Raw genomic sequence first — 15,997 nt, 5'->3', positions numbered from 1 at the left:
TTTAAGACTCGTTTAAAAATGTTTTTAAAATAATTAAAACTTGAAAGTATTATCAGTGTAAATATTTTAAATCAAATTTTAGTAATAATCTAAATGAATACATAAAAAACACTATAAATGCTCCATGCAAGCACTTAATGTGTTGTTAAAATCCAAAATCAATTTCAATAAAAGCGTTTTTATTTATTTTAAAAATACTTCCAAATGAACACTTAGTGTTCGTTAATTGTATTTATTTTAAAATTTCAATGTATGATACATGTACTTTAACGTTTCATACAAATTAGATGGGGGGTGGTTGTTTGGACTTGAAAAATATGACATGAAGATAACAAGAGTGGAAAAGTACAGAAATGAAGACACTATAAAATGACGTTAAATGTCAGAAAAACGACCATTAACTCTCAAACAACAAACTAAGACGACGTTTGTAGGTGGAGCACAAGAAGGTGGGAGCTTTTTGTTTTTTTTTTGAACAAACGGTAGTATCTACTAAGGGGGAGGGAGGTGGGTTTGGCCTCACAATGAGCTAACAATAATGTGGTTCAAATTCTCCTTTGATGAGAATCGAACCTAAGACCTCTCTCATACAATTGAAGAGGAATACCTCTAGACTGTAGTACTAAATGGCAAGAAGATGGGAGTTCTAGAGGGGAATGGGGAGTTTATTCTTTCTAACCCCTAAAGAGAGAAGTTCTTGCTTTTCCACATATTTCGGCTTTATTTTCTGTGTTTATTTTGCTTATTTTATATATGTCTCCCATCTAATTGATGGACACATATTCTTTCACTTAATCTCGTGTCACTTAATACTACAGTTTAATGATATTTCTCTTCACTTATTAATGAGAGATTTCATATTCAAATCTCAGATATCATAAATTCGGTACCAACTTTCTCAGTGTTATCGTGCCTCCCTTCCTACCCAATTATCTGACTAATATCAGTACAAAAAATAAACAGGGAGATCCATCACCCTCGTTCTACTTGAATCTCTAACAAAAACTCTCCCCCATTTTATCTAAATTTATAGCAGAAATAAATGTGTCGCAGAGGAGGGATCGTAGTAAACATGTCGTGCATATGCTGTAATACGATACAAAAGAGTGGCCCATTAAGTTTGCATGCTCTTAGTTGCCCAACTACAATTTTACAATATTTAGGCCTGAAAAGGCCCAACTTTATCATCCTCCCTCCATAACACTATCTAATCCTTCTCCCAAATTTGTTTGATTTGCCTAGCAAATCCCCTTGATAAATCAAAAGAAAGAACCGACTTTCACATATAGCACGGCTAGCTTCAACAAAATCAAGCACATATATATATATATATATATATATATATATTAAACTCCAAAAAATGATGGAGAAAAAAAAAAAACATGTTCGTTTCTTATTAGACCAAAGTATCTTGTTTGAACTTGGGACCTTTTCCGTTTTTATCGACATTCTTGGAATTTTGGGAAGTGGCTAAAGACGAGGACGACTGAAAGGATTCGGGAGAGTGACGAGGAAACTCCGATAGCATCTGAACGACTTCTCTCATCGTCGGCCTTTCGACGCTGTTTTCTTGGATGCAAAGCATTGCAATGAAGAACATGTGCATTACTTCATCTTTGGGCAGAGATATTGTAAGCCTATGATCAACAATATTTGTAACGTCCTCTTTGCGACAATTCGTTGCTTTCTTCGACCACTGCACAATGTCCACGCCTTCACCGAACTCGCCCACCGGCCGACGCCCTGTCAGAAGCTCTAACAGCACAACTCCAAAGCTATATACATCGCTCTTCTCGTCCACCCTCAGTGTGTATGCATACTCTGCAACACATGCATGCATATATAACAAGCATCAGTACCAAAACTCGGAAAGAAAATAAACCCACAACAAAAGGGGCTAGGGCCCAAATTTGAAACAAAGCAAAAAGTAGGGCAGAAAAATAAAAAAGTGAATGGATTGATGCGAGTTGCAAGAGGGAGAACCGAAAGGAAAGCAAAGCAGTCGGGGCTTTCAACGGGCAGTGGTGACCTATATATATAATAAACATGTATGTATATAAATTAATGTCCGGTTGGCTTTCATGGCAGTCATGTGCTGTTGGATTAGACATCACTGTCAGACTTCTGTCCTGTGTTGTGTATTGTGTGTCATTGTCAGATTGACCTCACAGAGTACACATTCTGATATCAGACCGAGAGAGCGGATGATAGGTTTCACGTCAACCGGTTTTACAATCAGGTAGCGTTTTATTATATTAATATAACGAGATGTGTCAAAATTTATATATATTATAATTTTATTATAAATAATAATAAAATGATGAAGTTGTTTCATATAAATTTTTCTTCAAGATGCGGCACTGTGTATATATATATAATGAGTGTATTTTTGTTCATCGTCATTTAGTGTAGTATATGCTCACTACCTTCTTTATTACTATTAGATGAGTTTGAATTTTGAGATTTGTGCTTATTCACTACACGAATCTTGAAATTCAAACTCATCTAACGATGATAAATAAGATAATGAGCGTACACCCCACTAATAATGGTGAATAAAAATACTCCCTAATACTAAACAGTGGACCTCAGAATAATGAGTAGTCTGGCACAGAACTTAGGAGAGGAGAGGAGAGAGGCAGTTTGTGTGTTTTGTGTTACCAAGAAAATTCCATGCATAATGATCTTATTTGTTTCTTCCCTCTCTGTCTCTGTCTCTGTCGACGGTGGACACAGATTGCGGTGGTTTATAGACGTGCCAAATTTTAGTTTTCTTTTTCTTTTCTCCCTTTGGTTCAGGTCAAGTGCAAGGAGATGTGTGTGTGTCATGGTTTTTTCTAGGGTTTCGTGTGTACCGGTACTGCATGCATATAGATTTTTATGGGAGGGACTTCGAGAGATTGTGCAGGTGCAGGCCTTGTGGTACTATAGGAATCACATTTACCAATTAAAGGTATTAGGAATCCGAATCACACAACTCAAAAATCAATAAACAAAAGAAAAATAAGGAATAAGAAAATGATTTACACTCTTCTTTTCGTTTTATATAATTTTGTTTAATTATGTATATTATTTTCTTTTGATTTATTTATTAATAATTTAAAAAAAAAATTATATGTGTTTGGCTAAAAAATGTGTGTGAAAATCAACTCCATAAGAAATATAGTAAATGAACTTAGGTTTTCTTCTTCATCGTTTTTTTATTTTATTTTTTTTATGTTAGAAGATGTCTCAAGATGCAATTCCCCTCCCCTTTTAATTAAGTATTTAAAGAAAAAATTTCTAACACCTAAATGGACCCAAAATTTAGAACCAAAAAATAAAAAATAAAAAAAAATAAATAAAGGACCCAAACTAACACCTTAAGTTCTCAACCAAGAAAACAAACTAATGCCCTACATGATTACACTGGTATGTATATTCTTTATGGTCATGATCAAGTCCAAATAATAAAGGAAAAGTAAACATTTTTGCATAAGAAATCATGTCCAATTAAAAAAAATGTAAAATATTAACAAAAATGATTTTATAAAATCCAAAAAACTGTATTTTTAGACCAATGCATAAGCATTGAAAACTGACGACTATGATTGTCTAATGATGTGGCCCACAATTTTGACAAGAGCAAAAATTCACATATTAACTAACTTAACTACCAATGTAGTACCCACTTCGGTCAATGCATCAATACATTAGACAACTGAATTTGCATAGCAATCTTTCGTTATAAACAAACCTAGGAATAAAATCATAGTAAAGTAAAATTGATAGAGAAGAAGAAACTATTAACATACCTGGTGCAATGTAGCCATAAGAGCCTGCAATTGCAGACATGCATTGAGACGTACCCCCATCCATCAAGAACTTGGCAAGCCCGAAATCCGCAACGTGCGCTTCAAAGCTCGAATTGAGCAAAATGTTGTTCGATTTCACGTCCCGGTGAAGAATCAATGGAGAACAATCATGGTGAAGGTAACACAAGCCTTTGGCAGCTTCAATTGCAATTTTGTACCTCAGATTCCACCCCAAGAAACCTCCCTTCTTCCCATGCAGTGCCTCTCCCAAGCTTCCGTTTCTCATGTACTCGTAAACAAGCAGATTGGTCTCTTTGTTCGAACAAAATGCCAGCAGCCTCACAATGTTTCTATGCCGAATGTTGCCTAACGTTTGGATTTCGGCTTTGAAGCCATGATCGTGGCTATTCGGTCCAAAACCAAGTAGCTTTTTCACTGCAATTTCAACCCCATTCGGCATTTTTCCATGGTAAACAATCCCTGCTCCCCCTCTTCCAATCACATTCCCGTCCATCACGCATTCAAGGATGTCAGCAATTGTGAATTCCAGCTTCTGGAATGCAGTTATTTTCCATGAATCAGAACCGTTTCTTTTGAATGATTTGGCCTTGATGATAGCAGCCGCAGCAAACACAAGTGAGCATATTAGCAGGCCTAATGCAAAGATCAGCTTGAAATCCCTGTGGGTTTTTGGGGGTGTGCTTGTGATTGTGGTGAAGTTGCAAGGGTTATTTAAGAAAGAGCCGCAAAGGTGGGGATTTCCGGCGAAAGCAGAAGCATTAAAGAAAGCGAACTGTCCTGATTCTGGTAGTTTTCCAGAGAAATTATTGAAGGAAAAATCAGCAATTGTGAGGCTCTTCATGGTTCCTATTGATTTGGGAATGTTTTGGTTCAAGTGGTTTCTCGATATGTTCAAGTAATTCAGGATGTGAACGTTGGAAATTTCTGGTGGGATGGAGCCGGACAGGTTGTTCTGGCTCATGTCAAGGTAAGTGAGACGGAAACAGTTTCCGATTTCTGGTGGGATTTCGCCAGAGAGCAAATTTCTGCTAAGATCAAGCTTTAGTACTTGATGGAGTTGGCTTATTGAAGGTGGGATTGGACCGGAGAATTGATTTCTGCTAAGTAGGAGGATTTGGAGGGAAGAGAAATTTGAAAGCGAAAATGGTAGAGGACCGGATAGGAGGTTGTCCGACAGATTAAGCTGGCCTAATTTCGCTGGCTGCGACGAGCTATTAGCATTCTCCGATAACATGCCAGATAGGTAATTGTTTTGCAACTCTGCTAAATTCAGCAGAGGCAAATAAATTAAGCCATTTGGTATGCTACCGTTTAGGTAATTCTGCCCCAACCTCACTCTAGTGAGACTAAAACATGTCCCCAAGCCTTGAGGGATTGGACCGAAAAGAAAGTTTTTCAAGAGAATTAGTATTCTTAGCTGATTGGATGAACACAAGTTTGGTGGGATTTGGCCGGTGAGCTTGTTCGAGGACAAATCGAGCAGTTGAAGCTTCCCATTCTGGCCAAGTTTCTGCGGGATGATCCCGGTGAAGTTGTTCATCCACAGCCCGAGTGTTTCCAAATTAGGCAAGTCTGCGACGTAGTCTGGAATCGAGCCATGCAATCTGTTCATGAAGAGGTTGAAAAGCTTGAGCTGTTTGAGAGTGGAAAACTCAAATGGGATTTCACCAGTAAGTGCATTGTTGGAGAGATCAAGATTGACCAAGTTTGTCAAGTTGCCTATATGCCTTGGAATTGAACCTGAAAGAAGATTGATGTACAAGTAAAGCGTGTCGAGTGCCTTCAAATTCCCCAGCTCGCGGGGAATTCGCCCGTCCAGTTCGCAGCTCGAGAGATCCATGTGAACCATATTGACCAATTTTCCAAACTCCTTTGGAATCCCACCTTCAAAAACATTGTAATACCCCAAGTACAGCTCTCTCAAGTTAGTGAGGTTGCCCAACTCACCCGGAATTTTGCCAATGAGATCATTGCCGGCAAGTGACAAGTACTCCAAGCTGACTAAATTCCCATAAGATTTTGGGATTTTCCCACTGAAAAAATTGCCTCCAAGTTCCAAGAACCTGATCTTGTTCAAGCTCAAAATCCCAAGTGGAAGAGGAGCAGTGAAGTTGTTGTTATAAGCATCAAAAACTTCCAAATTGGCAATGCCTGAGTAGTTCCAATCCAGTCCTCCACTGAATTGATTGTTGGATATGTTGAGGAACTGAAGGCTTGTGAGATTGGCAATGGCAATGCTGCCAGTGAAGTTGTTTCCTGCAAGAGAAAGGTCGGTGAGGCGGTCGAGGCCTGAAACCAGTGGAGATACAGAGCCGGATAGACTGAAATCTGTTAAGTCCACTGCAACAACTCTTCCTCTATTGCACCGAACTCCGAACCACGAACAAACTGATCGTGGAGACGAAGAATTCCAAGTGCTTAAGGCCGGTTCCGGGAATTGGAAGCCTTGCTTGAGAGTGACTAAAACATGAAAATCACTGACCAAGGAAGAAGCAAAACAAGATGTGCCAACAAGATAGAAAAATGTCAAGACAATAAAGGGGAAGACCATCATGCATGTGTGTTATTGTTTGCTGGAAAATAGTCAAGAAAATAGGTGTTGGAAGTATTCAAGGAGAAGATGGAGGGATTTAAGCATTTGAGATTTTCCGATAAGGGACAGGAAAGCAGGAGGAATCTGAGAAAAATGAAGTGAGTATGGGGTTAAGGAATCAAACATCTTCTTTCACAAAGAGTCTTCAAATACAAGGAAGAAGTAAGCCTTTGCTTTTCTCCTTTTTGTCTCTTTATTTTCTGTTCTTTTCTCTTCTCTCAGAGAAGAGAGGAAGTTTGAAATTCTGGTAAGCGAGGAGCCTTCTTCAGACAAAGCAAAGATGGAAAAAGCAGGAAGAAAAAGGATAGAAGAAGGTTTGTTGAAAACTTTTTATTTTTGAGAAAAAAAAAATATGAGAACAAATGAAATATAAGAGCCGTTGGATAACAAATTTAAAGTTAATATTTGGGAAGGAAAGGAAAAGTTCATGAGATGATGCTCTCTCTTTCTTTATTATATGACAAAAATGCCCTTTAGCTTTAATCAAAGGGGATGTGCTATGCTAGCTCTTTATTGCTTTGAATGAGAGTAGTGGTGATGGAGCTGCATTTTCAATTCAATCATTGAAAATGGTAACATTATCTCGAAGCTTTTGGTAAATGACTGTATTTTTCAAAATCTATATGATGATGTAGTTGTGAGAAAGAAAAAAGAAAGGTGATAGGGAAGAAATATTCCTCAAAGTTGCAATGTGTGAGTGAAAATCGAGGTTATAGCAATGAAGAAATACGTACAAATAAAATCGATTATGAGTTTTTAATCAACAATGAAAGTGAGAGAAACCTAAATCATGGTCTTATACATAAATTATTGAATGTTTAGAATTAGGTACAAGAATGTTTGCATAAATAACTTTCGTATGATTTCCACAGGGCAATTGATATGGTACAGCTAGGTAGCATCTTTTGTTCTTCATGATCATGTCATAAAATTTATGTTTGCAGGAATTGTAAAGAAAGCACATAAAGACTTATTCGATCGATCATGCATGGAGGACCCATCAAATAGTAAATATAATACATATGATAGCAACCATGCATGCTTGCCTCATCATGTCATGACAATCTGTAAGCATCACAGTGTGCGTGCTTCATCAGTCTGCAGGCATAATTGCACATAGATAATTTTCTTAATAATGCATGTAGTTTAATATCTTAGTAAATATGGTGTTGGATTCTACCTATGTATTCTGGATTTAAAGTTTTTACATTTTTTAAATGATCATAATAGTGTTTCGAACCCCACCCTCAACAATAATAATTAATAAATAAATAAATAAATTAGGAAAAAAAAAACAACACAACAACTATAAGTCGAGCCTTAGAAAAACAGTTTATACAAAAAAATAATAACTAAACAGAAAAAATAAAAATAGGGAGTGGTAATTTTCCATATGTAGAATAATATATAAGTCGAGAGTCCTTTGATCATTCTTGAGTTGGAAACATGTGCCTGGTGCAACATGTACAGTGGATAGTAAGAAGTAAAAGATGATGATTATTAATATATGATTACTATGTTTGTTTGAATGATCAATATATAATTACGTTTGTTGTGTGAATATATAGGCTGCATGGAATAAGAAACCAGCGCAGTGGAAGCTTTTACTGTGCAATGCAGCAACAGCAACTTTATTCCGTTCGATCTCCTTCCTTGCCCTACACAGACGGCCAGCCGGGACCAACTCTCTATGTACAATGTAAGATCGATGGCGGTAGTATATTTAAGTATTTCTTAGAAGATGGAACAGTCTTAAAGTGAGGGCTCAAAAGTAAAAGCAGATATATAGACATGCTCAATCTGCTTTTTGATCTTCCACTTCAGAAGAAAAACAAATAAAGAAGAAAGAAAAGAGAAAAATAATAATAATAATACCCCCCCCCCCCCTCCCCCCACCCCCACCCTTCACCAAATTCACACGGAAAAGAGTGTTCTTGTGTTAACTTGAACAAACTCTGTCTATCTCTCTCAAGAAAAATCCATGGCCCTTCATACATGGGAAAGAGTGCTCTTGTAGCAACAATAACTCTCTCACTCCCTCTCTCTCTCACACACACATATACAAAGTCGTAGGGTTTTGTCATGCAAATGCAAGTACTGTAGTGGTTGGATTGGATCCACACTATGATACTCCCATGGCAAGGAAGGAGTAATTGGGTGGAAGAGTGTGCTCTTTTTGAGGAGTCTCAATCTGTCTTATTGAAAGGCAGGCCTGCCATTTTTAAGGGTCACTGTCTTTGTGGCCTTGGCTAATAAACCCTAATGTGATCACTCACTGTGCTGCTTAGTAATAGCATAATTGGGATACGAGTCTCAAGTAGTTAGTTAAACCCCAAGAGGGAACGTACTTCAACTTTGTCTAAACATTTCTATTTGATGTGAATTATGCAAACAGCCAAGAGAAGGATTGGATTGGTAATCAAACATTTACACAATATTGAGATACTATTTTGTGATCAGTCGTCCCTTCGTATGCAACAAGTTCTAGTCCACAGGACCATTAGTTATCATATCGGGTGCATCATATTGTTAAATTTTTTCATAAATGGTATGAGGTATTATTTTGGAGGAGAACTCCAGAATCCAAAGAGCGTGCGAGTCAAAGAAATGTTTCACGTCCGAAATTTATATAAAAGCCTTATAAGTTATATGAATTAAGCCATTTTTTCGTATTGCCACTTAGTTTTTAATTAGGTGGAAACTCAACTTCAATCATGGTATTAAAGAATGTTTATTCACATGTTGAATCTGAATTCCAATGGCTAGATGATCTTAAAAAACACCGAAGTGTTGGACTGAAATTTGCATGATACAAGTAACTATAGCCTAGAAAGAAGCAGGCATTTCTCAAAGTCATGCAATTAAAATTGTCTGTCTCTGAGCCTCTCACAAATTCATATCAATTGTGATGGAGTGTGTAAGAATGTGAATAAATGTTACACATCGAAAATTTACAAAATTTTGCAGGGCCTATAAGAAGTTGGGTGATCTTATTACCTATTGGGTTTTGGGTGGATCATTAAAGAAGTTTGTTATTAAGTTGATTAAGAACATTCACCTTTGCACATGAGGTCTAATCTTCAGTTCTCCTCTCCCACAAATCACTTGTGTAAAAATACTCAAATGTAACTGTCACATCCCGGCCCAGGCCCCCACCACATCCCGGGCTCAACTCTACCGTAGCACCATATTGTTCTCTTTGGACCCCTACCACACTCTCACTGTTTTGTTTCTGGGAACTCACACGAGAACTTCCCAGTGGGTCACCCATCATGGGATTGCTCTCGCGCTACTCGCTTAACTTCGGAGTTCCCATGGAACCCGAAGTCAATAAGCTCCCAAAAGGCCTTGTGCTAGATAGAGATGAGAATATACATATAAGGCTTACATGATCCACTCCTCTTGATGATATGGGATGTTATAGTAACTATCTACAATCACGTGTTTATTTTTCACCTAATTTCTTAATTAGGTGTGGTCAATTATGTATAGATTTTTTTTTTCGTATTAGGTTTAACAAATTATATATAAACATATTTTTTCCTCTCTTGAGAATAGAGATAAATAGATGGTTAATTAGTTTTGCTATACAAATAATAAGTAAAAAATGTGGGACTGCAAAGTTTTTTATATTGACTTCACATAGCACTGCCAAATTGCCCAAAAGAGAGAACCATATTCTCCTCTCCTTTTGGCAATTGGGACAATTTTGTTTTTCTCACTACTGATTCGAGCTAAAAGAATGTACATATGTTCTATATACTATATTGGCTTTAAAAAAAAAAAATAAACTGTTAAATTTTCAAGCAAAGCGATTCCTTCGAATATATTGTAAAATATGTGTAGAAAATATATTGTAAAAAAACTCACAAATAAGCAAAACAGATAGCCAAAGGTCAAGACTGAGTGCGAGTAAAGAGATACCACTTACGTGGTTCGACACTCGACAGCGTCACTTTGTATCCATGTTCATGGGAAAGGAAGATTGCAAGTAATTTCTGCAATCTCAATCTCACAACCATATACAATATATAGAACCAATTGATCTACTTCGAAATAATTAATTAGTAAAGAAAAGGAGATTAAGAAGATCAATAATGCAATTTGACATTATTGTTGACACAATCTCTAATATATGTCTTATCATTTTATAGATGGCTCACATGTATTAAAAAGGTACTACTGTCCACACATCATTTCTTACTTTACACACATCTTTATCAATTTCCGGCATTCGGATAAAATGAATTGAAGAATATCAATGACAAAATTTAACAAAGGTGTGCGAGAAATAAAAATAAGTATTTAAGAAGTAAAAATAGGTATGTGAATAGCATTATCCTTAAAAAATGTATCAACAATGATGTTACTCTGATCATATTTCATAAATTGCCAACAAACGATCTCAAAATGTAATTAAATATAAAGAGTAAATGGGTTAGGGGAACTAAAGGAGGACAACCATACAAATTGGTGCCAAATGGGATTAAACAAGGTTATACAAGAGAGACAACATGATTACAATCTCACGTATGAAATCAATGTTGAGACGGAAAGAACATTATTGTCCTTTGACTAGAAAGGAATCAATATTTGACGCTGCAACCCTTTAATCAATATTTGCTTTCCTCAAAAGATAGGGGTTTGAGTTTACTTAAAGGAGAAAGGAATCATCCTTGTAAATAAGGTGGCAAATAAAAGGTGTCCTTGTAATTTAACGGATAAAAAGAATAAAGAGAAAGAGAGAAACTGTGCTATACCTCTCTTTCAACGATAATTATGATGCATTTTAAAGGATAAAAACATTATGCTTCACATGAATGACAAGAAAAAATTAATGCATATGATATGGATATTGTTAACGTGAATATCTGGATGACCTGGTTCCACTCTTGCTATGAATCAAAATCTATGAGAATCCAGACCAATAGTACTTATGGGAAATATCAAAGATCAGCCAACATTATCAATGTTTAGCTTTAATTTTTATGCTACACAAGATCCATTCATTAAATCATTTTATACATCAAATATTTAATGACGAAATTAATATTTACAAAATTATCATGCGTCAATTGAACGAATATATTTTTTGTATTGACAACGATGGGTATAACCGTTAATTGATGGGGAATCCGTTACCCGATGGGTATAGTTATGGATAATACTCGATGGTTAATTAACGGTTATAGATATGGTTAATTTTCATGGTTATGAGGATGGATATAGCATTTCCATCCCTAAACTGAATCGTTGACATCCCTATATATTGTAATTAGTGGTGCAACTTGAGTTGAGTCAATTTGAATCTGCCAATGCTTGACCCGATTTCAAACCCGATCAAGCAGGTTAAAATGAAGTAAAAGCCTGCCCAAACCTAACCCGACATCAACCCGATTATTTATTGGGTTGGCTTGGGTTGATGATTTGCCCGTCCATGTCAACCCAAACCCAATCGATTTCTAGCCCGAATAGTTACAAGTTTGGGAGGGCTATACTTGAAGTTTGTTGTTTCATTTGAACAATGAATGATTGTGTTGATTTGACGTTTCTTTTGGTTAAAACATTGGTATTGTCTATGTAAATTTGAATTTTAAATATTTTTGACGTTATTTAGTTCAAAATATGAGATTTATCTTATAAAACAATGTGCTACAATATTGAAATTAATAACGTTGGGTATACCTGAACCCAACCCAGGTAAGCTCGAGCCAATTTAAACCCAAACCCGAATAAACTCGCATGAACCCGAACCCAACCCAAACCCGAATTAGGAATGTTGAGTTAGAGTTGGGCTAATCATCTAACTCACCCGAGTTGCACCCCTAATTGTAATAAGCCCAAGGTTTCTCTCCTTTTCATGTAATATCCATATACAAGCATATATACAAAACTACTGCAGTGGGCGTAGCTGGTTATAGGAGAACAACATTATTGCTAGCTCATCGTGCGGTTAAGCCCACCCTTTTATTCTTAGTGCAGATAATTTTGTTTGTTCAAAAAAAAAAAAAAAGGTCTTGTAGTTGTAACAAAGCTAAGTTTATTAATTTAGCGAATATTAAAGGGTGTCATTAAATAATTAATAAGTTAATAATTTATTAATTTATCGATTAATTCATAACTTATTGTTTTATCAAGGTGTTCTTTATTTTCTTAAGTTTTCTAGATCATATTTAATTTCTTGTTTTACGAATTAATAGTTTTACATATTTGTTTAACCAAGTAGAATTTATGAATCTATTCATTTTTTCCAAAAATAGCTAATATTGTTCAGTGTACTACATAATTCATTCTATGAACATATAACCAAGCAAAAGCACTATGTATCAGATGTGAGGATATGAAGGTAAAAAAGTCTCACATTGGTGAAAAGAGAATGGTTGAAAACTGTTAGCGCACAAAATTTGCAGGTTAACAAATTAAGATAATAAGCCCTTAGAGGGTTCTAAGTACAAAATGAAATTATTTGGACCCAAAGGTTTAAGTGGTTCACTCTTCAAAATTAGGATACATCCACTATGGTACTTGGATTCATATTGATATTAAGACTAAAATGGAGCTTGGCGAATAAAAATACTCTCACCCTTTCAGTCGTCCGACCTCCATTTAGGTCTTTACCCTTTTATATAGGCCCTCAATGAACCCCTCAGCTTTAAGTCTTCCCACTTGGCATTTAATGCACCACTTACTTAGCCTAGAGTGCTGACATCTTTTCCCTTTTCAATCCTGACATTTAGCTATAAAATGATTGGTCTCAGCTTGAATAGCGCGTCCTGTCATAATAGTACGAGCTGAGTACTTCGCTCATTCTTGGTTATCCAACCCCGCCTACCCTAGCACCGTTCCGATTGCCTTTACGTCTTGTCCTAAGCCTCTGTCATTGAATGATGGTTGTCATGCGACGTGATTGGCATCTGGATAGACCTGTCTTTTGAGAACTAGTGCCATAAGGTTGTCAGTCTGTTCACGTGCACATAGTGGTTATGAGCCTTCATGTGTTCCCATGCTAGATTGATGGGCCATCGGCTGTTTTGCTCAGACATATCATCTTCTAAGCACTTTGGGCCTTGGTCTTCTCGATCTTTCTTTGGCCTCCTAGCTAGGGCTTTCGTCTTGCCCTACACCACTATTTGGGCTCAAAAGTGTCCTACATTAACAAAAACACTTTTGGTGAAAATGTTTTTGAAACCAATACTTAGTAAAAATGCAAGTAAATCTTGAAGGAAAAAAAAAAAAAAAAAAAAGACATTTAGTACCCTGCCTAAACCCTTGACGCTAAATGTTGTACAAATATACATATGCACAACCGGACATTCAAATTTTGATTACCAAAAAACTCTAAAGAGCCATCGACCATGTAAATTACGGATTTTTTTTCAAGCTAAAACAATATTTGTATTAGATGTAAAACCAACACACGATGCACGGTGGGAATACAGGTAACCTAACTGAATGGAGATGTAATGAAATAGGTACAAATAAATACATAGTCCTCCAACTACATTCATAATCTTACACTATTTATGCAAGGAAATAGAGATATAAGCATGCGGTCCAATATCTTAATAGATAAAGTGTTAGGTTTCTACTATTGCATCCCGTGTTCCAAACTCTCCCGCCCTTCAATAATAATAATTTAAAAAAAAACATTCATAATCTTACACTCTTTCCGCAAGAGGGGGGAAGGAACATAAAAGTATATTCCTTTAATTATATCCAACAAGGATATCTAGTAACCTCAAAAGAAGAAGCACAACATAAACATACATAACAAGACAAACAATTTACGTACGCTAAATTTTGCTTAACCATCTCAAGCACATGCAAGCAACAATATGCATTTCACATAAATATAATTCTTCAAAACCTTTGTCCTACATATATATATATATTAATTTTTTTCTTGCAATTGTTTAATCTGAGATTAGCCTTTGATGTTTGATGGTTTATTAACTAATTAATCAAGATCAGACAATAATATCAAGGCCCTGACCCAGCAAGCAACTAAGATTGTGTGGCTAGGATATAGCAATTTTTTTATAATATATGCAAGATTATGTTCAAGTTTTTGTTTCGTTCATAGGATGAAAAAGCTTTTTAACTTATTTGAATGACATACGCATGCAAAGCAACGCCTAAATCTGAAAATTCTTGTCTTTATCTGATTATCTCTTTATTTTCTTTATAAAGGTTTTGCTTTAGTCTGTAGTTTTATCGAGAACAGTACTTCCAGGACCAACATCAGTTGGAGGGTTTTTCGTTTTGACTAACTAAAGCGTGTATGACTGCATATGTAAATACACACATTATAAAACTACAAATAATATTTTATGAATTGAAACCAAAGAGACACTACAAATTGTCAAGAAGGATACAAAATCTGAAGAGATCACATCTTAACTAACTTGCTATTCTACGAGTTACAGAACATCATATTTATAAGAAGAAAAAAACTAAAGCAAACCCTAATTCCTGAAGAGCAAAAAATCACAAACTTAACGAGCAAAGAATCTAATCCTTAACCCACAAGAAAATCAATAAAAAACATAATAATATTAAAACTAATTTTCCAACAAAGAGAGACCAAACAATTGAACACAAGATAAATGCATAGCAGGCACTTAGGCAAACCATAATGTAGAAAACCATATTTGATTGAGATCGATATAGATTATATGTGTGTGTGTGTGTGTGTGTATACGTGGGTAACAGTTGGAACTCCAATCGTCACCGGCGTCCTCCACTGGCTAGCCCGATGTCGTTTCTTCCTTTCAAGGTGCAACAGCAATGGAGGATGCGAGGTATGATAGAGAGGGCGGGAGGGCATGAGAGTCGCAATGACAACAAAATATATCCAACGCGAGGCTACATAGCGTGTTAGGGTTAAGTTTTGTTTCATTTTTTTTTTTATAACAAACAATATTATCTGCGCTAGCCTTAGCCACATATGAGCTAGCAATAATGTAATTTAAATTCATCTTTGTCAAGAATCGAACCAAAATCTTCTCATTTACAAATAAAGAAGAATAATAATACTAAGTGGCAAGTTTTGTTCCATTTTATGCAAGCACGACTCTATTAATATGTGGATTAAATTATTATTTTTTATAAATTACCCAACTGCTAGGTTGATTAATTTTGAAATGGCCTCAATCTTTAAAAATATTTCAAATAAATACATAACACGTGGAAGATATCGGTTAGGTCAGGAACATTGAAAGTGGTATGACCAAAATATACTTAATGACATGTGCGGATTTTCTCTGACACCTCATCTATGATGCTTTTAATCCCCAAAGCTGTAATATGTTTTTGCTAAACAAATTTAGAGTTGTGTCATTGCTTAATGTTTGTGACTAAAGGAGCAACTTGAATAGGAATATCCAATTTCGATCGATTCTAAGTCGAAATATTCTATTGAATTCAAATCCAAAACCAAAGTTCCAATTCTGAAACTGGAAATGAAATGCGTTTAAGATACTTTTTAGATTTGAACTGAAAACATGCATTCGAAACTGTTCATCATGATCAAAATTATCCAACAAGATGTGAGCAAATGAATGCATGTTATTGTTCTTGATAAATGACT

General features: G+C 35.8%; 1 protein-coding gene across 1 annotated transcript; it reads right to left on the bottom strand.

Annotated features, from left to right (window-relative positions):
- Window positions 1-1,097: 1,097 nt before the first annotated feature.
- LOC103944985 (leucine-rich repeat receptor-like serine/threonine-protein kinase BAM3) lies at window positions 1,098-6,725 on the bottom strand. Its single transcript, XM_009355485.3, has 2 exons — window positions 3,795-6,725; window positions 1,098-1,821 (listed from the first exon to the last, which is right to left on the bottom strand). The coding sequence occupies exons 1-2, from the start codon at window positions 6,367-6,369 to the stop codon at window positions 1,397-1,399; spliced, it is 3,000 nt and encodes a 999-aa protein (XP_009353760.2). The 5' UTR covers window positions 6,370-6,725; the 3' UTR covers window positions 1,098-1,396.
- Window positions 6,726-15,997: the final 9,272 nt, after the last annotated feature.

The sequence above is a fragment of a genome, unplaced genomic scaffold (assembly GCF_019419815.1).
Source record: "Pyrus x bretschneideri cultivar Hongxiangsu unplaced genomic scaffold, Pyrus_bretschneideri_v1 Contig265, whole genome shotgun sequence".
Taxonomy (NCBI): domain Eukaryota; kingdom Viridiplantae; phylum Streptophyta; class Magnoliopsida; order Rosales; family Rosaceae; genus Pyrus; species Pyrus x bretschneideri.
The sequence above is the reverse complement of the archived record's forward strand: the minus strand, read 5'-3'. Positions and strand labels throughout refer to the sequence as shown.

Excerpts from the sequence above, each read along its gene's own strand:
- LOC103944985 (XM_009355485.3), bottom strand. The coding sequence starts at position 6,369 with ATGATGGTCTTCCCCTTTATTGTCTTGACATTTTTCTATCTTGTTGGC. Across the intron at positions 1,822-3,794 it reads TTATGGCTACATTGCACCAG|AGTATGCATACACACTGAGG; the intron begins GTATGTTAATAG and ends CATGTGTTGCAG.